This window comes from Plecotus auritus, assembly GCF_963455305.1.
Source record: "Plecotus auritus genome assembly, chromosome: 5".
Taxonomy (NCBI): Eukaryota; Metazoa; Chordata; class Mammalia; order Chiroptera; family Vespertilionidae; genus Plecotus; species Plecotus auritus.
In genome coordinates, this window is record NC_137776.1 from 158,940,420 (window position 1) to 158,966,792 (window position 26,373).

The window sequence follows — 26,373 nt, forward strand, 5'->3', positions numbered from 1 at the left end:
TTAGTCGCCTGTGGAGACAGCCTTCCGCCATTTCCGCAAGCGAACGCCACACACATGGCTCCCGTGGGTGACTGCACTGCACATAATCCCGTCTCTTTTGCCACTTGCCTGGGAAGCAGATGGCAAAGGCCTCAGGAAGTGCAGGTGGCCTCAGGGTGCGGCCTCAGTGGCTGCCCTGTGGCTCTCCTCGGTGTCAATGTTCAGTGACCTTGAGTGCTTTCCACCATTTCCTCTCTGTTTCAAAACCATTCAGAATGGCCAAGTGCAGGTGTTGGTTGTGACCTAGTATAGAAGGAAGGCTTGGGAACAAAACAAACCACCCTTCCACCTAGATTCACAGGCTGTCTTCACACCATCAGTATGCACTGCTTTTACTTTTGGGGAAATTAACTCAAATTACTTTTCTTAAAAGAAAAAAAATGTCTCAGATGGGTGTGTGTGTATATGCACACACATACACAGTGTCAATTCTTGGTTTTCATCTTACTTGATCTAAAAACAGCATTTGACACACTTCATCAAAACGTTCTCTTGGAAACTTTCTTCCTTTGGCTTCCTAGAAACCAAACTTATCCGATTTTCTTCTTATCTCTGTGGCTCTCCCTATAGGTCTTCTTTGCTGTGTCCCTCCTACCTCCTCCATCTCCAAATACTGGCGTGTGTGGTTGAGGGAATGTCATTGGTCCTCTTCTCTCCTCCATCTGTTTCACCCCTGTCCCCGCTCCCACTGGTGCTCTCTTCCAAGGCTTTCAATCTCATCTCTATGTTGTCTGCATCCAAGTTCCCATCTCCAGCCCACACATCTCCCTGAACTCCAGACCTGTATGTCCCACACCTACTCCCATAGCCACTAGTCGAGTAGGTGTTCAAAAGGGGAGAATTTTTTTCCTTTTTTCCAACAATACAAATAACATTTTAAAATCTTTTAAACATACTTGGCAGATTTATCCACACCGGCTATATCTGAAGTGCAGAAACAGCCAATATTCCTATCAGACTGTAAAGCAGATGAAGGCAAGACTGAGATGCAACAAAGGAGCATCAAGCACGAGCAAGGGGCCGAGTCATGGGTGGGGCACCAGTCAGTCCTCACCTTGGTCTAGGACTAGGACATTTGTCTCTGCAGACTTCTCCTTCCTTCTTCAAATTTCCCCTATGCATGGATTGCTCTCTCTCCTGTGCCCGCGCCCATGGGTGGCTCTCTCTTCTGGCTACTCCCTTCCTTTCTGACCACCACTTTGAAGTCCCCTTCCTGGCTTCTCCTCCTGTTCCCATCACCACTTAGTGGTTCCCAGGGCTCCAGTGAGGACATCTTCACTTCTTCCTGTACCACTCTCTGGGGACCACACTCATTCCCTCAGCTCCCATCCTCAATGTGCCCCTCCCCCAAGTCTCTATCTACTGGACAATCTGCTCTGTTGTATTTTAGGACCCTGCATACAATCTTCTAAGCTCCTCTGCTCAGAAATGAATCCACTTCTCATTCTGCACCCTGCCTCATTGAAGAGATCCACCATCCACCAACCAGCCAGAGATCTGGGCATTGTCCTTGCTGCCTCCATGTTCCTACCACTTGGAGTCAATCAATCACCAAGCTTTGTCATGTCTGCTTACTTAATATCTCTCAAATCCACCTACTTCTATTTGTTCCATTGCAACTACCCTGCTTTGAGTCGCCATCAGTTCCTGCCTGGATTATAGCAAAGACCATCTCTGAGCCATCTCTGGGCTCCAGCCTCACCTCCCCATCTGTTCTCATCCTGCAGCCAGGACAAATCTGATCATGTCACCTTCCTGATTAATTGTCTTTAACTTTGAAGTTTTAACTTCTCTGTTTAGCACACATGTCCCTAACAATTCTGCTCTGTCTGCATCATCTGCCTTCCCTGTCACTTCCCCAAAGGTACTCTTGGCTTTGGCAAGCAGAACTATTTTATATTTCATGCTTAATAGAGAGAAATTAGATGCCTTCCCTAAAATTGGGAACAAGGCAAGGATGCCCCCTCTCATAACTCCTATTTAACATTGTACTGGGAGTTCCAGCTAATACAAACATAAGACAAGAAAGGAAATAAAAGGTATACAGATTGGGAAGGAAGAAATAAAACTGCTTGCAGATGATCTGATGTCTAAGTAGGAAGTCCCAAAGAATTAACAAAAAACCCTCCTGGAACTAATAAGCAATTACAATGAGGTTGTAGAACCCTAGCTTAACATACAAAAGTTGATTGCTTTTCTATATACCAGAAAGGAGCAATTGGAATTTGAACTTAAACAATACTATTTATATTAGCATCAAAACCAAAATTACTTAGGTATAAATCTAACAAAATATGTATAAGATCTATATGAGGAAATCTACAAAACTCTGATGAAATAAATCAAAGTAGATCTATATAAATGGAAGGATATTCTATGTCCACAGACAGGAAGACTCCATATTGTTGAGATGTTTGTTCTTCCCAGCTTGGTCTATGGAGATTCAATGCAATCCCAGTAACAAAACAAGTTATTTGTGGATATCAACAAGCTGATTCTAAAGTTTAGATGGAGGGGCAAAAGACCCAGAGCAGCTCGCACAACATTGAAGAACAAAGTCAGAGAACTTTGACACTATGTAACTTCAACACTTTCTATAAAACTATAGCAATCAAGACAGAGTGATATTAGTGAAAGAACAGGCAAGTAAACCAATGAAACAGAATAAAGAGCCCAGAAAGAGACCCACACAGATACAGTTAACTGACCAATGACAAAGATGCAAAGGCAATCCAGTAGAGAAAGGGAGTATTTTCAAGAAACAATGCTGGAACAACTAGGCATTTTTGTGAATAAAAATGAATCTAGACACTGACCTTGCACCTTTCACAAAAATTAACTCAAAATGGATTAGAAACCTAAATGTAAAATGCAAAACTGTAAAACTTTTAGAAGATAACAGCAGGCAATCTAGGTGACCTTGGGTTTGGCAATGAATTTTTAGATGCAACAGCAAAAGCATGATCCATGAAAGAAATTATTGATAAGTTGACTTTATTGAAATAAAAAATTTCTGCTCTGCAAAAGACAATGTTAAGAGAATGAAAAGCCAAGACATAGACTGAGAGAAAATATACCTGGCATGTAACAGAAGCTATGTAAATGTTTACTGCATGATAACGAATGAGGATGTGGCACTGGGAGGCCTCTAACAGGACTTCAGAATCCGATTTTCATCCTTTGGATACTTGCATGTACTCTCACTGGGAGAATCGCCTCCATGGGTTCTCCCTGTTATTCTCAAACCCTTCATTCTGTTTTTTTCTTTTCTTTTTTTTTTATCAGAACCTATGCAATCTAAAATAATTATTCTTATTTGTTTGCATGTCTATCAGTACCCACTAGCCTAAGGGCAACATAAAATCGAAGGCTATGGCTACTGTGCTCACCTGGATCTCCCCAGTGGAAGATGGAAGATGTGTGTGGGGTGCTGGGCTGGGCAGTGAGGGAGATTGCTCAGAAGTTGCCCGGCCCTGGAGAAGCTGGTGGTCCAGCAAGGGTGGTGGGGTGGGTCAGGGATGCACTCAGCACAGATGAACAGCATGTGAAATTGTCTCCACAGAGGAATGTTCAGGATACTAGGGATGGGAGTAGGGAAAGGCAGGCTTGTAAATCTGGTGGTAACACAGGGGCTTGGAACTGAAGTTCATTTACTTGTCAGAGAAGGTTCCAGAAGGGGTAAGCATGGGCACAGGCTTGAAAATGACACACAGAGCAAGGGCTGTGAGTGGAATCCTGATATGTTCAGAGTATCCAGAAAAATCTAAGGCATCTGAGGCAGGCGAGGGGAAGAGGGAACAGACCACAAAGATCTCTGATCACCTCTCCCCCAAGTGTAGACTTTCTCTCTTGTTGGTGGTCCTAAAAAAACAGTCCCGCGAGGAGAATTTTGGACTCCTCATCCCCTGGGCATGCTGCTCAATCATCACACTGTGTCTGACAGACGAGGGTCTGACAGAAAACAAATGACAGCTTAGCGCTGTTTGGTGGATAAACAACAATAAATCGACAGGCCTGTGGTTCAACAAATCAAAGGGTTCTGCTACCATGGCAACAGAGTGACAGAACAACCCTAAAATAAGAGAAAAAAGAGGAGCAGGCCAGAAAAGGTTTAGAGAGAAATCTCAGCAGATAACTGGAGGGAAACACAGAGACAGGGTATCTGAGTTGAGAGCCAGAGCTGGCTCTCCTCCAGCCTGTCCTGGGAAGGTCTGGATGCCCCAGGTGGGACCCTCCCCTGTCCCAGACCCAGTTTTCTCTCTACACAGGGAGGCATTTCCATGGTAGCCCACAGCTCCTCAGTTTGAGAACCATTGCTCTGGAAGGTCTGGCAAGGGCTAGGGTTCTATGCACAGAGCTTGAGAGCAGCAGGACTTATTACAGAAAGGAAGGAAGAACGGGAAGACGATCACAGCAAGCCATCACTTACGCGAATCGGACTGCACAAGTCTGACCACCTTGAAAAGGTCCAGGGGGACAGGCTTCTTAGATCCATTTCTGGAGTCTGCTGACTCAGGCTGACTCCAGCTCCACAGCCTCTCCCCACCACAGCCGGAGCCTGGGGACCCCTAGTGAATGCCCAGCCCCAACCTTAACCTCGAGTGAAGGTAGCCGTGCCCCATGTCCTCGCTTGCCCTTGGGCTCAGCATCAAGCCAGCCGTATCTGTTTTCTGTCCAACTGCCCCACTCCAGGCCTTCCCTAGGGCTCTTTCGACTGGCCTCTTTTCCTTCTCTTTCTTTCCTCAGTCGGCCCATGACTGTAATTTTAGTCCTCATCTGCAGAATGTGGAAACACTCCCCTGTCCTACTTGCTTCACAGATCTGTGGCCAATGACCAAAGTTCTCTGAAGACCCCTAAAAATGCAAAGTGCCGTCATGTGTTAAAAGGCAGGATAGGGTAGTGGATGAGAGGGTAGTCAGTGGTGTTGCCACTAACCTGCTGAGTAATCTTGGTTAAATTACATAGCCACTCTGGGTTTGTTTCCTCATCATATACAAAACATTTTTATTGATTTCAGACAGGAAGGGCGAGGGAGAGAGAGATAGAAACATCAATGATGAGAGAGAATCATTGATCAGCTGCTTCTCCCCCGCCCCCCCCCCCCACCCCCACTGGGGATCAAGCCAGCAACTCGGGCATGTGCCCTAACCAGGAATTGAGCCGTGACCTCCTTGGTTCATAGGTTGACGCTCAACCACTGAGCCATGCCGGCCAGGTGGTTTCCTCATTGTTAAAATGGGATCACACTCCCCAGCCGGTGGTGGATGAGGAATTTCCTCGGGGTGGGTTGGGGGCAGGACTGCTCCTTTGCCACCTGTGGGGATGAATGGTGACCAGATAGCACCTCCCTTCTGGAAACAGCCTACCCAGGTGACCTCAGCTGAGCTCCTGCCCCTTGATCTAGCCAGTCTTGGATCTGTCTGGCTCTGTCGGGTCTGCTTCCTCCCAGGATGTACACCTAAGGCAATGAGATGAAGGCTCACAGCCCTAAATCTCCCTCCTAAATCCACACTGTTAGAAACTGCATCCTCGGCCACCACTCTAACTGCATAATTTCTCACTGTGCTGAGCAAACCCTGTCTGTCTCCAGACAAACGATGCTGGGCATCTTCTTTGCTAGAAAACCTTCTTGTCCAGAAGGATAAAAGCTTCTGGCCCCAATGCATAAAACAACGGTTTCCAGGTTAGTTTAATAAGTCACACTGAAAGCCACAAAAATATTTCCCTAACCATGCAGTAGGAGAAATGGAAAAAATTCCAGTTTTCTCATCAGAATTTACTACTCCATAGAGAAATCACAGCATACAGCACACCCTGCGCAGCCGGCTCTCTCTACCTAGGGCATCTTTAACTGTTCCAGAGAAAATCAACAAAAATACGCTTCCCTAATCTTGAACTTCCCTAATCTTGAGCATCCTGGGAAGATCACTGAGTGAAGGGCAAGGATGAATGCAAGACTATTCCAATATATGTTTAACAGTACTTTTATGTAAGGCTCTTTATTTTAACAAACAAATTTCTGATATCAAATGTGGGAAAAGAAGTCTATTGTTTATTACTTTGAAAATCATATAGTAACTCAAAGGAGCTCTCAGCATGCTTATTCCCTAGGAGCACTTGTTAGAGAACTGATTTTAAAGAAGAGAATAACAATGCAATGTAATTTCTGGACCAGTAGATCATATAAATGGAGATTTCTACAATGTGTAGAAAATATATTCATATCAGCGGCCCAACATTTCCCCTTAATTCTGCATATATCAATATACCTAGACAAATTCTTTCACCACCGCCCCCAGGAGTGAAGACCATCTATCTGGCCTTCCTGAAATAATGTTCATCTCAAATGGAGGAAAGCAGAAATAATGAGGTGTTCCTGATAGAGAATGTGGGCCCATGTGGACCTGTGATGATTTCCCCGTGACAATCTTGATTTCTTCTCAAGGAGTGTACTGTGGGCAGCCGAGTAGACGGGCTGCCTCTGTCCCCATGTGTCTGGGAGCAGCGTCCCGCAGGCCTCCCTCCTACTGGTGCCTGCGCTTACCTCCATGCTGTACCTCTCCACCGTCCTTCTCAGGGGATCCACAGCCTGCCAGCAAATCAGGATGCACAGGTCAATCAGCAGCATGCCCCCGACGATCACAAGCAGTTTCTGGTCCTTGATGATCTGCAGAGAGGGCGAGAGCAGAACGCAGTGCATGTGAGACAGAGAACTTCTCAGATAGAAGTGAGGGGCTGGGTCAGGGAGTGACGGAATCGGGTCACCTTCAGTGGGAGAATCTCCTGAGACTCCATCATTCACAGGATAAACCAGCCAAGCTCCCTGTTGGACATTCAAGGTCCTTCCCGAGCTTGGCCTGGCTTACACACACGCTGCACTTAGTTAAGTCTGACAACTCCTAGTCTGTGGCCCTGCTGTGATGTTCACCTCCTACTCGTATTTAGGGGCTGGTTCTTTTTTCCAAAACACTCTTTTCTTTCAGTCTGGCAAATGCCTAATAATCTTAAAGACCCAGATCCATTGTTATCTCCTCCATGAAGCCCCCTCTCACTCCCACAGCACAACTAATTACTTCTATAGCACTGTTCAGATATTTCATCAGGAGTAGTAATAGTACTAAGAACAATCTGCCTTTACATACCTCAATCTCATATATAAATACACACATTGTTTTTTCCATATTATGGATGAAGAAACTGAGGCTAGTGCGGGGTTAAGTAATTTGATCAGAGTAATACTGCTTCTAAGAGGTGAAACCCAGATTTGAACCATGTTTCTCCTATCTCCAGAGTCCATACCCTCCAATATTTACAGCACCGACCCAACATTATATTAAGTTGTATACACGTCTGCCCTTCTCAGTTAACATTTATTTGTGTACCCTCAGTACCTAGCAGGGCCTGGCACGCAGTAGGGAGTTTGATGGATTGAACTGAGATGAAGGAATATAAAAAGAAGAAATATAACTTCCATCCGTCTTTGCAGCCTCTGATATCTTTATTGCACTGTGAAATTCCCACCCCACTTTCTGGCCGTTTGATAGGGATTGGCCTGGGGACAAACACTGTCAGTGCCAAAGCTAACTTGTGTTTCACTCATTGCATGTTTACGTACCACTCCCACCTCCAATAAAAGCTAATGTGAAGAAGTAGTTCTAGAAAAGACGATAGAAAAATAAACAAAGCTGAGGCAGAAGCTTAAGATATATCACCAGGTCTGGCTTTTAATGATTAAAGCCATTTTTAAAGGAGAAATAGAAACTCAAGGGGCCTCTCTGCAGCCGAACCATGAAAAGAACAGGAAGAAAGTATCTCTGAGTTATTGCTGAAGAGATCCAATCTACCAAACCCACTTTACCTGGGGTGGGCGCTGGCAAAGCCCCCTCCTTGAGATTTTCCAGAAGCATCTAAGGAACCGCTGATGCTTTTCATAAACCCAGCTAACCTTTGCCCTCTGGGAAGCTAAGCAACTCCCTGCCAGCCTTGAGAAGTTGGGCCAAAAGGAAGAAATGCCTGAGGAGCTTAGGGCTCAGAGGACAGGCTCGCAGGGTGATGCTCACCCAGTGTGGTTTAAGTCCCCAGGCATTTGCCCACACTGTGCCTGACCCTTGGAAGGTCTTTCCCCAACCTTTCTGCTGGCACCCTCCTACCCTGATGTCCCCACGAGTAGCCACCTCACACTATATTTGTGATAATTTGATTCATGTCTGTCATCCTACTACATTGTGAGCTCTGTACAGTTTGTTTTTTGCTAATTGCCCCATTCTTAGCATCTGTCTGAGCCTGTCAGAGAAAAAGTACTCAATAAGCATTGGCTGATGGATGATGCTCTAAGAAAACATGCCCCAAGCACTCACTCAGTGCCAGGCCCTGTGCTGGGCACTGGTGACACAGAGATGGACAGACCCCGGTGCTGCCCTCCAGGGTCGGCAGGAGAGACAGACTTGTCATGGATGATTACAACAGGGAGTTGGAGGAGAGGAAGTGGATTCACAGAGGAGAAGCTGGGGGCCTCGGGGGCTGGGGAGGAGGGAATGTCAGGCAATGGAGGCAGCACTGCAACATCACAGAGGAGCTTCCTGGATGGCAGCTGAGGGAGAGACCACGTCATGTCACCCTGGTTCCAGAGTCTCCTGTGACTCCCCATCATGCACAGGATAAATTCAGCCAAGCTCTTTCCCAAGCTTGGTCTGACAACTCCCCAAGTAAGTGCACTTCATTGCTGCTTAACCATTCCCTACTCTGTGGCTGAGTTGTGTTTTTCACACTTCAGGCTTTGTGTGTGGCGGGGCATGAGTGGGGTGGGTAGGGGATAGCTGGAGACAGGGCTTGGTGGAAGGGGTGAGCTTGCGTGACATAATGGGGCCTCACAAGGGTCCACTGGAGGTTTGAGCGTCTTTAAGCATCAGTGTGATAGGAGCAGTCTCCAGTACTGAGGGGTGGACTGGAGGCGGAAGTCTGCGGTAGGGGAGACCAGTTAGAAGCTATTGTCCTAGTGAGCAGGGAGGAGGCAAGATGCAGAGCACTGGCTGACAGGATGAATAAGAGGATGCCGAGGCCACAAACACTGGGCATTCTCCTGTTCATCTGGCTTTAGCCTCTCAGTCCTCTCCCCCTCCCCAAATTTTCCCCAATAGTAAGTACCAGCACCTCCAGATCCCATCTTCTCTGCCATGGCTTTCCCATGAGACTAAAGGCCTACTACTCTTCCCATAGTTTTACTTCCAGGAGGCAATAAGGACCTTGAACTTACTCAGTTGTGCCATTTTTCTCCTGCTTTCTTCCCAAGTGCCCATAAGGTACAGAAGTGTGGAACACCTTATACTCCAGCACACAAAACCTTGGGTCTGTTGGGACTGCACAGTATACACTGGACAAGAAGTGGCACATTGAAGGGAAAGAGCTGAGAGACATGGGGTGGGGCCACACTGAAGGAGTCACCTGCAAGGAAAGGAGACCTCCCTTCAGAGTGGATGCAGCACCTCTTCCACTGCTGCCTGAATGGGAAGGCATCCATGTGGCACAGCTGTCCTTCAAAGATGAGCACCAGAACTTTCCTTTGATAAATGTGATAAAGTCTTCCCAATTTTAAGGCTCAAGTATGATGTTTGAGGTGGCACAGGGCAGAGAGAAAACAGGATTTGAAATTAGGTGGACCTGGATTTAGCACTGACAGCATTTGTGGCTGCATCTCTTGCTACCTGTGTGATCCTGGGCAAATCACTTCCTCTCTCATTCTGCACTTCTCATCTATAAAATGGCAAGGAGCAGAGGGACGAAGAGAGTAGGGAGGATCATGTATTACTTTTAAGTATGGTGCCAAGGGAAGAATATGGGCTTTGAATTTAGAAGATCTCATTCTAATGCCAGCTCTTGACAAATGTGATCTTGGGCTCATTTCTACCTCTAAAATTGGGATCACTGAGCCCTAAGCTGCAGAGTTGGTATAAGACTAAAATGAGATATGTTGAAAGCACCTAATTACAGTGTCTGGCACGGAGAAGATGCTTAACAAATGGCAGCTATGTGTTATTTGGCTACCATTACTTGGGTTTTGACAATTAGCAATTCTGTTTATGTGCCTGACAGTGACATCTAGGGGCAAAATGTGATATTGCACCTCAGCTCTACTAGACCCAGGGCTAATGATCACACTGATGGATCCATGGTTGGAAGATTCTGAGAATAAGAGGAAGGACAGGTCTCATTTCCTTTTGGCACCATTTCCAAAGCCTGGCACTTTGCCAGTGTTTGTGACTGAATGGATTTAAGCTACATTTCATTTATTAATTGCAGATAAACCTTAGTGCCTACTCTGAGTGCGCTATTTTAGGCAGAGGGATGGGCAAAGTATAAATATCCCATCCTCATGGAGCATGCATGATAGGGAGGGAGATTGATTGTGAATAATTTGATAAATACTCACACATATACACAACAGAAGGTCAAGGAGAGGTGATTTAAAATAGCTTTTTAAAAAGAGATCTAAATTTTTAAATTTAAAAATAGCACTGACCTGACCATACAAAGCCTGAGCACCAAAGAATCCTCACATTAGGCAAGGCCAACTCTCAAGTCTCCCCTCAGCTTCCCTGACTTCCTTATTCTTCAGCTTCCTCTTCTCTCTGTTATATCACTGCACATTGATGCTATCATGCTCCTTTCTCTCTCTGAGTCCAGTAAGTTACAAGTGCTCCATCCTCACTGACTGAGAGATGGGAGCACAGGCACCGAGGAATGAGTAAGCACCAGGCTCTGGAACCAGATCTGAGTTTCATCTTACAACTAACTATATGATCTTGAGTAAGTTTCTTAATCTCTCTGAGCCAGTTTCCTCACCTACAAAATGGGCATGATAACTACACAAACCACATTAGATTACTAGAGCTTTGCTTACAGTTACTGTTCAACAGATGTCAGCTATTATTATTACACTAGAGGCCTGGTGCATGAAATCCAACTGGGATTGGGCCTAAACGGGCGGTTGGACATCCCTCTCACAATCCAGGACTGCTGGCTCTCAACCGCTTGCCTGCCTCTGCCTGATTGCCCCTGACCACTTCTGCCTGCCAGCCTGATTACCCCCTAAGAACTCCACTGACAGCCTGATTGATGCCTAACTGCTCCCGGGCCAGCCCAATTGCCCCTAACTGCCTTCCCCTGCCAGCCTGGTCACCCCTAACTGCCCTCCCCTGCTGGTCTGGTCGCCCCTAACTGTCCTCCCCTGCAGGCCTGGTCGCCCCCAACTGCCCTCCTCTGCTGGCCCAGTCACCCCTAACTGCCCTCCCCTGCTGGCCTGGTCACCACTAACTGCCCTCTCCTGTAGGCCTGCCCCCCGCCCCAACTGCCCTCCCCTGCAGGCCTGGTCCCCCCCAACTGCCCTCCCCTGCTGGCCTGGTCTCCCCCAACTGCCCTCCTCTGCTGGCCCGGTTACCCCTAACTGCCCTTCCTGCTGGCCTAATCTCCCACAACTGCCCTCCCCTGCAGGCCTGAGTCCCCCCACAACTTTCCTCCACTGCAGGCCTGGTCCCCCCCAAAGCGCTCCCCTGCAGACCTGGGTCCCCCCCAACTGCCCTCCCCTGCTGGCCCGGTCACCCCTAACTGCCCTCCCCTGCAGGCCTGTTTCCCCCCAACTGACCTCTCCTGCTGACCTGGTCTCCCCTAACTGCCCTTCTCTGCCAGCCCAGTCACCCCTAACTGCCCTCCCTGCTTACCTGATCACCCACAACTGCCCTCCCCTGAAGGCCTGGTCCCCCCCAACTGCCCTCCACTGCAGGCCTGGTCCCCCCCAACTGCCCTCCCCTGCAGGCCTGGGTCCCCCCCAACTGCCCTCCCTTGCTGGCCTGGTCACCCCCAACTGCCCACAACTGCCCTCCCCTGCCAGCCATCTTGTGGCAGCCATCTTGTGTCCACCTGGGGGCAGCCATCTTTGACCACATCTTGTGTCTTGAAGTGATGGTCAATTTGCGTATTACTCTTTTATTAGATAGGATGTCATGTCCCACTGTTGTTAGAAGAGGGATTAGCAAACTACAAACATGGCCCACTGCTTGTTTTTATAAATATAAATAAAGTTCTATTTGAACACAGCCTTCTCCATTCACATATGGATATCGCTGCTTTTATTCTACAACAGCAGAGTTGAGTGGTTGCAACAGAGACCGTATGGCCTGCAAAGCCTGACATAGTTACTTTCTGGCTCTTTACAGAAGAAGCAGCTGACTCTTGGTTTCCTAAAAAGGCATTTCTTTACTTCTTCAAAAACCTTCAGATACTCTGACTGATTCAGACTTGACTTCTCTAGGGCCAACTCATTGTCTAGTTTCAGGGACACCATTCCAGGGGGAATACAGTGTGAATGGTGTCCCCCAGGGTTGTGCAACACAGTGGCCCTGCCTTCCTGTGTCATTCAGATGGCTGATGCTTTAGTGAAGCTGTTCAAAGTCTTCTCTTGGAATTTTCCTCAAGCTGAGCCTGGATAAAGACCTGAGTGGATGTCCTTATATTACTGATGGCAACAGAATCTATATATATATATATAAAAGCCAAGCGACCAAAATGCCAGAATAACCAGTACGACCCGTCACTATGACATGCACTGCAGTGGCCAACTGGCCCAATCAGGGTCCCAATCGGCCCCCCAACCCCGATTGGGGGCAGGGCCAGCCCAGCCCTCACTGGCCCCCATTGAGGTGGGTCAGCTGGACCCCACCCATGCATGAATTTATGCACCAGGCCTCTAGTCAAGTCATATTTGTAGTGAACATTCTTTGCCCTAAAAAAAAAAAAAGACAACAACAACAAAAAAAAAAACCCCTCTGCCCACAGGAGAAGATCTCATCTGTGAGTTACTGCCCTCATCTCAACATTTCAGTTCGGCTCTAGTAAGAGGCAGAATAAAGACTGCAATAAGGCTTCTCAATTCAAGAGTTTATGATTGGCCCTTAGACAAAAGAGTAAATGCTGTAAAAATACTGAATTTGGGAGCATTAAGTCACCACATGTCAATAGGCTTCTTTTCCTTTAATGTCTTAAAAAAATCTAGCCATTTGGGTGGAGTTTATGTATGTGCATTTGGGGAGGGCATGCCATTGTAGATGGAAGGAGAAGGAGGTGGAAGCCAGGGAAAGAAAAAAAAAAGATAAAAAGACTATATAAAAAAAGTGTATGATTGCATTTACAAATTTCTGTAAATCTAGTATATATGTCATTAAAAAAAATTAAGGGGCCCATTTTAATAAAAAAAAGTCTAAACTAAAAAAAAAAAATACAATGAAACTAAACAATAAACACCCATCTTGGCCATATAGAAGAAAATCATGGAGAATTCAATCCCAGTTTTGACCTGCAACTACCACAACCCTTTCAAAACAGTCTGGTTCCCAGACTTGAGTTTCCGATTATGAGACAAATTTCTCTTTCCCACCTTTAACCTCCTCTAATTTGGTTTGTAAACGAGGCACTGCAAACCTGCCCCTGGAATAACTAGGAAACCTAGAGCAAGAGTTTCTCATGACGGAGTGGTGTGTTCATCTGGCCTTAATCATCTGCACAATAGACACAACTGGTGACCAAATCTGTACTCAGAGCCTTTTGCAGTTTCTCAGACAAGACCCCTGGGCCCACCACCAGCTGGAGCTCTCAGGTGCCCAGACTCCCAGGGGTGCAGCAGGTTCCCCTGGGCTCAGGCAATGCAACAGGGTGTGGCCACATCACAGATCTGCCTCTGGGGAGCTTTCAGACAACTCAACTCCTATAGACTTCTTGACATGTTTTGTCAATTGTTACCAGACAATCAGTGTTCTTGCTCACCGATCACATGAGTAATGGAACATAAAGGCTTGTCTTTATTATAGATCACAATATGGATGAATCACATGTTGGCACAGAGGAATCAACACTGTGATTCTTCAAAGCTAGGATGGAGCTCTCCTAGTGGCAGAGCCTCTCTCTAACCAGAGCCACAGAGCAGGAAGGCTCAGGAAGTTCCTAGGTGCCTCTCAAACTTTGGCTTGCATCAGCGTCCTGGGAAGGGCTGGTGAGAAACATGCTCCTGGACTCCAACCAGGATTCCCAGGGCTGGGGCAGGGGAGGGAGGGTGTGGAACTGAGAATTTGCATTTCTAATAAGCTCCTAGATGCTGCTGATGCTGCTCTGCCCAGTCCAGCCCTCACTCTGTGTAGCTTTGATCTGTATATTAGTATCACTTAGGACAATCCCAAAACTCCTGATGCTCAGCCCCAGCCCTAGAATTTGGTTTCAGCTGGCCTGGGCTGGCTTACTTCTTGTAGCTTTCCAAAGCTCCCGTTTGATTGTAATGTGCAGCCAGGGCTGACAAGGGTGGCTAACCAGGATTCTCATCTTACACAAGTGTTGGAAAGGAAGGAAGGGACCCTACAGGTGAGCACGTGAAGTGGGGCTCTTTCCTCCCTCTAAATGCAGCCTGCAGCTTTTCTAAGGGGCAGGGGACAGAGAAGGGAGGATTACCCCCTTTCACCTCCCAATCTGGAGAGCTGCTCTTAAGGTAGTGCTGGCAGTGGAAGAGGTGAGTAGTGAGGATGACCAGCAAGAGGTGCCACTGGGCGCCAGGCAGAATCACAGCTCAGGAAACAATGTCATGTCAACATGTCCCCGTTTTATAGATAAGGACATAGAGGCTCTGAAACATGAAGAGATTTGCCTGAAGTCCCACGGCAGGTCAGTAGTGAAGCAGGGAGTAGACACCCAGTCTCCTACTTTGCTTGCTGGCCCCACTGCATTGGGCACACCTGCTGTCTGTCCCAGGTGCCAGGGCTCATAACCCAGTAACCAGATGGCAAACGCAAGCTTGCGGTGAAGAATCGGAACAACAGGCACCACGTTCCAAAGTGGGATGAGACCACAATGCAGGGGAGATGTCTGTAAACAGGTTATACCCACGTCAGGGGTTTAAGAAGTAAGTGTGTGTGTGTGTGTGTGTGTGTGTGTGTGTGTGTGTGAGAGAGAGAGAGAGAGAGAGAGGGGGGGGGCAGGTTTGGGTGGGGTTGAATCAAGAAGAGGATTTTTGTAAAGTGGTGTCACGATGTTCTGAGACCTCCCTCCCCAAAGGTGAGCGGGTAAGGGGTGGGGATAGTTCCTCCTTGACCTCAAATCAAGAGAGAGGCTTTAAGAAGAGCACTCAGGGGGCTTGACTGATAGGGGTTCTTGCAGCCTGGCTGGGGGGGGCACCCAATGAACTGATGCCTGACAAGCCTATGGAAGGGGATGACAGGCTAGCCAGCTGCCCTTGAGGTGGGGGGAGGAGACAAAAAAGGGGAGCGTCTGTTACAGTGGGATCAATCCAAAATCCTTGAGATTATAAGAGTGAAGGATTTGTGAGTGCCTCTTTCACAGCAGAAGTGGCTCACAGGGCAAGGGAGTGCTGTGTGGCGCTGAACAAGAGAAGCTGGAGGGTGAGCTGAGCCCAGGAGTGGGGGAACCACCAGATGCTCAGGGTGGAAGAAGAAGCCACAATGGTCAACTGGCAGAGCACTTCACCCATGACAAGGGCACTGCTGGAGAGAAAGTCCCAGTAATGGGGCCTTTGGACAACCCACAAAGACACCCAGAGAGTCTAAAGGCCCAGCAAGCCCAATGTCAGCTACTGGCAAGTAAGGTCATTCCTGCCCCTTCTACTATTCCAAGATCCAACTCTGGAGGATTCAGAAACCTTGGGAATGAGCTGGTAAAAGAGAAAAACAGCCCACCTGCACCCCCTCTCCCAGGGCAGGTGGCAGGCCTGCCACAGGGCTGAGCTGGGGAGGGAGAAGCTGTGCCTTTGAATGCAGTTTGAAATTTTGGATATTATGATGGACTCCACATATCAGTTGCTGACAGAGGACCTTCAAAGTCATGAGACTTGCCCCAAATTTTATCTAGGAACAAGGGAGGAACAGCACCACTGGAAGAGTTAAAGGGACAGTGGTGGAGAAAGTTTCTGTCTGACATTGTAAGAATCAAGCTTAGTCAGCATGCTGGTGACAAATGCTTTCCACCCACATGAAGAGAGAACTCATGTCTTCCAAGGGCCTCTTTGAACATGGAATGATTAAACCAGGTCCCTGCCCTGTGTCACTCCTTTCTTTTAAGGGATCCCAGTGCCCAAAAATTAAAGTTCAGATTCCTTACCATGATTTCTGCCTTCCCCCAGAGCCTCTTCTTATACCCTGTCCCCACGAATTCCGTGCCCTAGCCACATTGAGCCTCTTTCAGCAACAAGAATACACCTTCCCCTCCCCAGGCCTCTGTGCACTATTCCCTCTATAGAGCTCGAAGACTCGCCAGCCTCTGTCTGGCTAATCCCCACTCACCCTCCAGCCTCAGCAAGGTGACACTTACTACATGAAGCCTTCCCTGAGTGCTTGTACCCCAGCACCCCGCCCCACATATGTCCCTGATCAGCCCTTATCACTGTGCATGGGCAACCCTTTGTTAACTGTCTGCTTTTCCCAAGTGACTGAAGGTGTAAATGGGGTGGGGTGGGGCAGGGATTGTGTTTATCTTGAATTCCCAGCAAATAGTCTAGTGCCTGGCACATAGTAGATGCTTAATAAATATTTGTTAAGTAAATGCTAACTGGACAGTGCAGACACCCTGAAACAGAAGGAGTGATTACCTTCTTCTTCATTTTCACATTTTTGAAGATGGCGTGGACCCTCCATGTCTTTGCAAACATTGCCCCGAAGGCGGTTGTGTAGCCCACGGTGAGAATCCAGGTCCTGACCTAGAGGCCATGAGAAAACACAAGCATTAACATCTCTTAGGTGGACCAACCCCATCACTTATAAGAGTTTCCCAAAAAGGGGACTCTAGATGATGGGAACAGACAACTCTACATTTCATAGAGTTTTACTAATATCAACAGTCTTTCAATCGAATTTCAATTTGATAGACATTTAGTTCTATCAGCCACTTGCTGGATCCAGGGCCCTGGGCACTGAGGCATTTGAGATTCAAATCCTGCCTCCGATTAAGCCCCAAGGAAGCCAGCCACAGAGAGAGGCATGAAAGGCCCCAGGACCGCTGAGGGACCACTGAGGGACCACTGAGAGCCCCAGGACAGCCCTCTGTCCTTTCCTCTTTCCTTTCTTCCTTGAGTGCCTTCCATGTGGGGAGACAGACCTGCAGAAAGGAACATAATTGCTGCCTTCTCTGTCTCTTCACTTGAATCTACAGGAGACCAAGTGGCCCCAGAACCTCTTCTGTGGGTCCTGTGTTTTGGGCAGTGGGTGGAGGAAGTAACTGAGCCACAGGGGCTAAGCCTGGGTAGGTGAATGAGCCTGCGATGGGCCTTCTCCAGTGGTCAGCAAACCCAGCACTTTGGTAGAAAAAGGCAGGACTTGGCTAGAGTTGGCCCTGGAGGACACATTGTGCACCAGATCCCTGTAGGTTGTGAAGGGCCAGTCACCATCTATTAGGTTTGGGTGCTTCCTGAATGCCCATTCCCTGCCTGCCCTGCCATCATGGCCAGCCTCTTCAGACTTCATCCTCATCAGCTGGACTGGACACCCTCCAATACCCAGGACACTCGCTTAGCTCCAGGCTGTGCCCAGCCCCGGGCTGTGTGCCACTGGGGCCTTCTGCTCACTGGGACAAAAAAGCTGTCTGCTCTGTGAACTCTAGTTCTAGGCTTTGGTTTTTCCTCTGCCTTTCCTCAGCTCTGTTGAGCTAAATTTCCTCTGAAAAGTCCTCACCTGCCTCAGCTGAACACAGCAAGAAGGTGGATGTGGTAAGAGAGGCAGCCAGGCTAGACCAGACAGATCAGGCCCTTGGTGTCCAGAGGAACTGGACACAGAAGATTTGCCCAACCCAATATGCTGTCAGCATGTGCAGGAAGTCCCAGAAATATTCCAGCTAAGTCCCTTCATGGAGTCCCTTAATTCTGCCTTTCTGGAAACTTGGCTCTCCAGCTTTTCAGAGACAAAGCATTTCCCCTTTCTACTTTATTTGTGAAAATAGGAACAAGCTGGGTAGACTGCAACGCTGAACCCTCTAAGTCCAGAAAGGATGACAGCATTACAGTTATTTTTCAGAAACATGGACATGTGAGATATGAATGCTGACAATGTACAGGTGGGCACTTACCTTTTTTTTTTTTAATTTCAAAAACAAGGAGAAACCAGACAGGCAAGAATGAATCAGTCCTTTAGAGAAGGCATAGGATGGCCATAATATCACCAATATTATAATGCTACTATGCAAGGAAAGTAAACAAAGAGGGGAAGGAGCCAATTATTGCAAATTTAGACCTGAGCTCATTCAATGACTAGATCATAAATGCCTAGTCTATTAGATCTTAAAGATCATCTCGTTCATTCATTTGTTCATTCCTTCTTATGTTCATTGAGTAAGTACAGGTGTTTCTCCTCTTATGTAATGGGGTTATGTCCCAATAAACCCACTGTAAGTGAGAATACATTTAATACACCTAACCTACCGACCATTCTAACTTAGCCTAGCATACCTTGAAGCGCTCAGAACACTTCCATTATCTCACTTCTGCTGCTCAGCATCATCTATATATATAAAAGCCAAGCGACCAGAATGATTGGAATGACCGGAATGACCGGTCACTATGATGTGCACTGCAGCCAGCCAACCAGCCAGATTGGGGGTGGGGCTGGCCGGCCAACCTCCTGCATCCCCTCCCCCGGACCGGCCTGGCCCCAATCAGCCCAAATCCGGGCATGCTGGCTGGACCCCGCCTATGCACGGATTTGTGCCCCGGGCCTCTAGTGAGAGAATAATGTGCCATATATCGTTAGTCCAGAAAAAGATCAAAATTCAAAATTCAGATTAGGTCTCTTCTGAATGGGAATCATTTTTGCAAGTTGAAAAATCCTAAGTCTAAACCACTACAAGTCAAAGACTGTATTATTAGGCCAGAGGCTAAGTACATATGATAAAAACAAACAAACAAAACAACAACAAAAACCAGGGTGATGCTTTTGGAGCTGTCAGTTAAGTGAGGAAACCACTCTGCCGGTGAGGAAGCTGAGATAGCGTTTAAGATGTTTCTGTCATTTACACCACACAGTTCCGCCAGAGCTGAGCCTGGAGCTCAGCGCCTGGTCCCAGTGAAGCCCTCCCTCCCCTACACTGTGCTCCCTCCTCCCCAAACGGAGTCTCCTTGACCCAAATCAGGTTCATTTATGCCCAGGAGTCAGCTGTCAAAGGCACAGGACACACCAGGTGGCTGACCAGCCTGAGGACCCTATCCTGGGTGATTTCAACACACTTCCAAAGCAAATCGGTTGCCATTGTTAAGACCAATGGCTTTCATACATTTTGATCATGTTCTCCTACCAGAAAAAAACAGTTTTCAACATGAACATACACGGAACATGGAAATTTTAAAAGGATGGTCAAGGATGAAATAATAGCATCATTTTAACCTCATCATGTGGCTGAAAAAGATCTGTTTCAGGTAGAAGTGTCACTCCAATGTGCTTAGCATTATATTTGCTTGACTTATGCATGTTCTTTTTAAAGAATCATTTTCAGGCCACTTGTCTATTTTGTGAGGGCTAAATTCATTAAGACTCAATGATAGATAGTAAACGAGTTAAGTTAGCTAAAACTCAATCATATAAATTGAAGCTGGCATCTGGAACTGCAATATCTTGCCACAGACTGTACTGGGCAGAAAAGAGTTGCAGGCAGGCCTGCTGGCAAGGCTGGCCCTTAAGCTGCTGTCTGTGAACCTGGATTTGGGTAGGGTTCCCACCATCCCCTCAATGATCAGAGTGACTCTGTGCCTGAACTGTTTGTGCAAACAACCTGGCCTATGTGACACACCTGCTTTCCCTCTGGGAGTCTGGGATTTTGGTCTGTGCTAGGCACCCACCCCCGATAATAACCCTGAGGGGACTGGGTGTCTAGTGAGCTTCCCTGGTAGACAACATTTCACGTGTTGTCACAATTTGTTGCTGGGGAATTAAGCACATCCTATGTGAATCCACTGGGAGAGGCTCTTGGAAGCTTGCACCTGGTTTTCCCCGGTCTTCATCCCCTGAACATTTTCCCTTTGCTGATTTTTCTTTATGGTCTTTCGATGTAATAAATCATTGCTGAGTATCACTAATGCTGAATCCTTCTAGTGAATTACTGAGCTGGAGGTTGTCTTGGGGGTTGTCAACACTATGCCCTATCACTCTCCGGTGTGATGGATTGACTAACACTCCATTCTCCGGAGAGTTCCTGCATAAAGACCACTAGACACACCCACTGAGCCGGGCCCCAGTTCAGTTCAAGTATTAAATATTAGTAAAGCTTAATTGCTTTCATTTTTTTTTCTACACAAAAAGTAAATACAAGCTGAAATATATTCTTCCTCAAGAAGATCCCAGTGGGTTCATGTCCCATTTGGAGACAGCTCTTCAGACAGTGATGAAAACACACTAGAGGAAAGACCCTGAAAGTAGGATCGTGGGACCCCCACAGAGCTTCCCACCCCAGGCTGGCTCTGCTCAGGGTCAGCATTGGTTAGGCCCCTGCAAAAGGGATGTATTATTTTCCTCTCACCCTCTTTAAGATGGGAGTGGACCCTAGGGCTCCACTGGACCCTAGGGCTCAGACCTGCCGATTTAAGGGCTCTCTTTGGGTTATCACCCCCCACTTTCAGGCTTCAATCACTTTTGTGCTGACAATACCCTTACCTCTTTCCCAGTTCCTATCTTTCTTCTGAGCTCCAGACAGGTATATGTCCCTGTCACTGGAGACTTAGGTAACACTTAGCTGTCCCATAAAACCTTCACACTCACAGCCAAAGCTGAGCCCATTAGCTTCCCCTGAGCAGCTCCATTTCTTCCCAACTCAGGGAGCAGTGCCATTATCCACCTGTCACCCATGTTAGGGATCTGGAAGTCTCCCAGGAATCTCCCCTGACTCTTTCTTTTAGGCATTCCCCAAGCCCATCTCCTGTCTCCCCCACCCAAGTCCTGTCATTTGCCTTCTCTGTGCTCTCAGAGGTAGAATCCCAAGTTAGCAACTTCTGGGTTCCCTTGCCCTCTGGTTTCTGGCTGGATCTGAAGGCCCACCAGGAAACTGAAAGGTGCCAGGAGAGAAGATGGGGCATGTGCTCCCTGCAGCCACTGTGTCCGCACTGTTTCTCTGGCTGTAGCTGGCTCCTCCCATGGCTCCAGTCCTCTCCAGGTTCCCTTCAGGCCTAGGAGTGGTCTCTCAGGGCCTCCACACCCATGTTTGCTTCCTTAACCCCACCCACACCTCTCTTTATGTGAACCAGCGGGTAGGCTCTGTCTTCTGCCAGGGCCATGCCATCTTACTCCCATGTCTCTTGTCAGTACCCCCTCTCTCTGTTCCCATGGTGCTATCCACATTAGTCAGCAGTGCTCTGGAGTCAGACTGACATGGGTTTAATCATGGCTTTGTCACTTGCTATCTATGTGAACCTGGGCAGATCCTGTAACTTCTTGGAGCCTTGATTTCCTCATCTGTGAAGTGGAGATAACAATAATGCCTCTGACTTCATAGCTTGGCTGAGAGGGTTAGATGCTGAGGTTCTTAATCGATGTCTGATTTTTGTTCTTGTGTTCCTTATCAATACTCACTGGACCATGCAGGTGCCGCCAGCTAGCGTCTCCTACCTCTGCCCTCACCTCCTGCTCATCCATCCAATGCAAATATAAGCAGGTCTCTCCAGGATTAAACCCTTCACAGCCCCAGCAAGTCTTCAGATTAAACTCCAGATACTTAGCAGGGTGCAGCCCCAACCACCCGGATACCTCTCCTGTCACTCCCCACATGGCACTTCACACCCAAGCAATTCCATGCTGCATAAATGTTCCCCATGGGCCACCCAGGCTCACGCCGTCAGGCATGGCACCAGCTATTTCTTCCACTCAGAATGCCATTCTTTTTATCTCCTTCACACATTTTCATTTGCCCTCTAAAATCTAAATCATGAGCCACCTCCTCTGAGAAGCCCTCCCAGACCTTGTAGGGAGGTCATGGCTGCCTCTTCCTTGTGACTTCTGCCCTCACACATGTTTCTGCTGTGCTGGTCACACTGAGATGACATCTACATGATGACCTGTCTGCCACTCCCATGAGAGACAGTGCTTCTGAGAGGCAGAGCCTGCTTTGCCTGCCTTTAGCCAGCACTGAGGGGTGATCAGGCTGGGCAGCACAGATAAAGAAGTAATTAACTCTTTGTCACCAGAAATGTGCAAGTCGAGCTGACCAAGTACATGCAGAAAGACCACAGAGGGAATTGAAGCAATCAACTGCAACAGAGGCTGAGTACATGCTATTATTTGGCATAGGGTTCTCAATTCATTTGGTCCCTTCCACCCAAATGAAATATGTTATCTGTGAGGTACTGAGCTCCCTGTCACTTCACATATTTAAGCAGAGCTTGGAGGACCCCCTATCATGGTGTTGTAGGGACATTTACTGCACTGAGGGAGGTTTTATTTTATCTCTCCCTTTTGTGTAGCTCCATGATGCCAAATAAACTAGAAGATTCTAAGGAGCTCTAATGATTCCGTTTCTAATATGTTGCCTCTGCTACAAGTCTCTCCTGATTCATCAACCCAAGATAAACAGCTACTTCATTTTTTTCTCCCAAAGTCTTAAACGTATTTCCTCTTCTGATGTTAACATATTTCCTTTTGTCTCCTCAGCCATAAAATACTTGGGCCCCTCTGCACACTGCCTTGAACACATACATCCATGGCGTGGGGGTAAAGAACTTAAGGCAGGCAATACCATCTCAGTCTCAACTATGAAAAAGGAAAAAAAAAAAAACAATTAGAGCATATCTCCAAATGGAAGGAAAAATCTATGCCCGGAACAATTTCAGCTCAGCTGCTTGTTCAATTGATTTTGGGAAGGGCTGCCTGGCAGAGAGCAGGGCTTTCATTGCTCTTTTGGGGATAAGCAGGAAAATGGACACACAGCCTCTCTGGTAGGTCTGCTCTGACAGATGATGGGCTGCTATGCTCTGGGCCTCCTGTTACCACAGAGGTATGTGGGCCCCAGGTCAGGAAGTCAGGCAGCAGGGGATGAAGCCCTGGTAGCTGGCAGGATGCTGGGGGCAGTGCTTTCCTGCTGTCCAAGGTCCTGAAAAGGGCCTTCTGTTGCATTCTGTCTGCTCACCCGAGGCAATCACTAGTGAGAGGGCAAGAAGGAAGACCCAGACTGTCCAAAAGCAAGCCCCAGACATCTGTTTTGTATAAAGTCAGGAGAAAGCATGTACCCTGGAGCTGAAAGACCTGGCTTCGGCCTGGGGTCTCTAGGGCCTGCCTTGTCCTCCTGGGGCAAGGGTGGTGGAGAGATTTGGTGTGTGTCCCAAGGCAGTCCAGGTGTGTGTCTATGTCTTGCCCAAGATCCTTTAAGTAAGACCCACACAGAAAATGCCCTCTATGGTTGGAGTACAGCAAAGCCTTCCTGGGGAAACAATTCAGGTGATTGTTCTAGCAGAGCAAGACCACATAAAGCCCCAAGTTGCCATGACTATACCTACACCCAATTGACCAGCACCAACCCCACTGTCCAGCCTCTTCTTCACCCCAAGTTTACTCTGCCTTATCAGTGCCTCTCTCAGTGCTGGCCAGACATGAACATAATCCCATCATTCATTCACTCATTCATTCATGTGACCATGGCTAACATTTACTGAATCTTATTATGTGGCAGACACTAATTGCTTTCCATACACTATCTCATTTAATCCTCACAACCCTATTATTATTCCCACTATAGAGAGGAATAAACTAAGGTTCAGAGATGTTAAGTAAATTCAACACACAGCTGGGAAGTAGTGCAGTTGGGCTTTGAATGCAAGCAGTCTGACTGCAACTCTCTTATGTGCGAGTCACTCTGATATACTTTGGGGATGCATAAAAAATACACTAAAACTCCTGAATTGAACACCTTAAAAGGGTGAATTTTTATGATATATAAGTTATATCTCAATTTAAAAAAATCTGAATGGACAAAAATTTTGGTTGTGATATATGTTGACCACAACCCTAAGAATTCAGCTGATCTGTTTCTCCTGGTATAAACCAGCTTTTTTTTAAAAAAATATTTCTTAAAAAAAGATGAATGAAAGATCTCAGATGTCTTTATAGTCCCACAAAGCTAGTTCCAAACTTCAATTCTGCCATTTGGCCACGGAAAACAGAGTTCTGGTTTTCTCTCCTATAAAGTGGGAACAGTAAACCTGGCCTTGTCAGGCAGATGTGGGGATTTGAAGGAAAGGCTGCACCTGGTGGCAAGCTGGCCTAGGTAAATCACGGCTGAGAGTGCTGAATCTCATGAAGGCAGGGGTTTGGGGCATTCACATGACACCATCGCCACGAATATTCTGGGAGCGCCCAAGGCTGTCGAGACCTGTGCTTGCTGGAATCCAAGCCCACCTGAGTCTTCTCATCCTCACTGCAGAGGCCCCCCTCACCCTCCACATTCCTTCTGGTTTTCTGCTTAAGACTCTATAAGGAGGATGGGTGCCTTTCCTCTTCCCTACCCACCATGCTCATTCTCTGGGCTGCCAGGGGCTGGGATTCCTGAGCCAGGTCAGTGTGTAAGCTGTGATGGGGCCTTCCCAACCCCCTGCCCCTGGCACCTGGGCTCTGGCTCACACCCAGCACTATCCTCATAGGCAGCTATGTGCCCACAGGGTCCATGTTGCTATGGTGATTCCACTACCCACACAGTGTCCAGGGAGACAGCACAGTGTAGCTGGAGCTATTTGCAAGACTTGCTGAAACCAGGCTGGGAAGATTTCGGAAAGGGTCAGAAGGAGTGGGGGATGGGAACTAAGTGGAACTGCTTCCCCAGCAGTAGCTGTGTGTGTGTGTGTGTGTGTGTGCACGCGCGCGTGCGCGTGTGCGCACTCTCACATCAGCCACCCCCTGTCCAAGTTATAATGGCTCTTCCGAGCAGAAGCACAGCCCCTAGAGAGGCATCGACTTGTGACTGTCATAGGTTTCTTCCTGAGGTGATGTTCATGGCTTATCTTTGTGTTTAGTTTCTATGCTGAACACTAAAAAAAGAAAAAGAGTGACATTCATATGGCAGCAGAAGGGACTGAACTGTGACTTACACTGCTCTACATCTGAAGCTGGCGTCATGGTCCACTTGTCCTTTGTCCTATAAGATTTCCCACAGAGCACAGAGTGGGGCTCCAGGAAACTGTACTGTGACGGGGACAAAGATGCCTACCCCTTTTCCCTCCTCCCCTCCCCACTTCCACAGTCACCCCATGTTCTAGGCAGCTTGTCTAAACCAGCTCATTTGGCCCACACAGTGATTCTGTGCTTGTTACACTCATTTTACAGACGACAACACCAAGGCACAGAGATGCTATGTCACTTGCCACGGATGGAGCTAGTAAGTGTAGGAGGTGGGAGTGAAACCTGGGCTGTTGATTGAAATCTGTGTTTGCTGCTCCTTCCTCCTTCTCCCCCTTGGTGGGAGTTCACTGGAGCAGCCACTTAGGCCTGGAGAGAACAGAGACCAAGATAGCAAGTGAAATAAGGGATCCAACCCCTGGAACAGCATGTGGAGCACAACCCAAATTACACCTATTGGGTCCTGATGTTTGGGCTCCAGACTCAAGAGCTGTCCGTTCCCCTTCCTGAGCAATATTGGGAATTATTAAAGAAAGGACCCATGCACACATCTGTGCTGACCCAATTCAATCCAGAGTCGTTAATCGATGTCTTTTCCCCATAGTCATGAATGTGGCTCTCCTCTGTGGAGCCACTGAAACAGCCCTGACTGCAAATAAATGAATCCTCAGGGGTGGTGAGGACTGGGTCCTGCGTCCTCCCAGAGCCCTCATGTGCGGAGCTAATGCTGATTTGTGAAGCACTTTATGGTTTATTCATACCGCTTTGCCAGGCTTCCCAGGACAACCTTCCCTCACACAAATGAGAGCGACTCCCAGAATAGAATGTCAGGCTTCATTAAAAGAAAAAACCCGGGTGTGGGGGATGTCCCTTTTTTGCTCCCTAGCCTGCATCACCCAGTGTTTGAGGGATTTGGGTCACACCCTGGGAAGCATCTGTGCTTGTGAGCAGGGAGGGATGTCAGGAGCTCCTTTCCAGGTGGGAGAGACTCTCAGAGGGTTGGGCTCAAGTATCTCTGCAGGAAACACACCCAGGCCAGTGAATGTGTTCCCAGGAGGGAGGCAGGCACAGGGTAGAGCTCTGATGCCCCTATTCTTGGCTGGGAGACTGAGGTGGGTCACAGAGGGTTCAGAACACTGTGTAAATTAGAAGTCACCAAACAGGCCCCCGGTAGTACTTCCATTACGGTCTCCTCAAGCTTGGGGAGGGTGTCCCCGA

At 47.7% G+C, this 26,373-nt stretch overlaps 1 protein-coding gene across 1 annotated transcript in view; it reads right to left on the minus strand.

Annotated features, from left to right (window-relative positions):
• The window catches only part of GABBR2 (gamma-aminobutyric acid type B receptor subunit 2), a 339,710-nt gene that overhangs the window by 48,418 nt on the left and 264,919 nt on the right, over window positions 1-26,373 (minus strand). Inside the window, exons 12-13 of the mRNA XM_080668601.1 lie at window positions 16,674-16,781; window positions 6,585-6,707 (exon numbers count right to left, since the gene is read on the minus strand). Coding sequence (XP_080524727.1) covers window positions 6,585-6,707; window positions 16,674-16,781 — 231 coding nt within the window. The remainder of the gene's footprint in view (window positions 1-6,584; window positions 6,708-16,673; window positions 16,782-26,373) is intronic.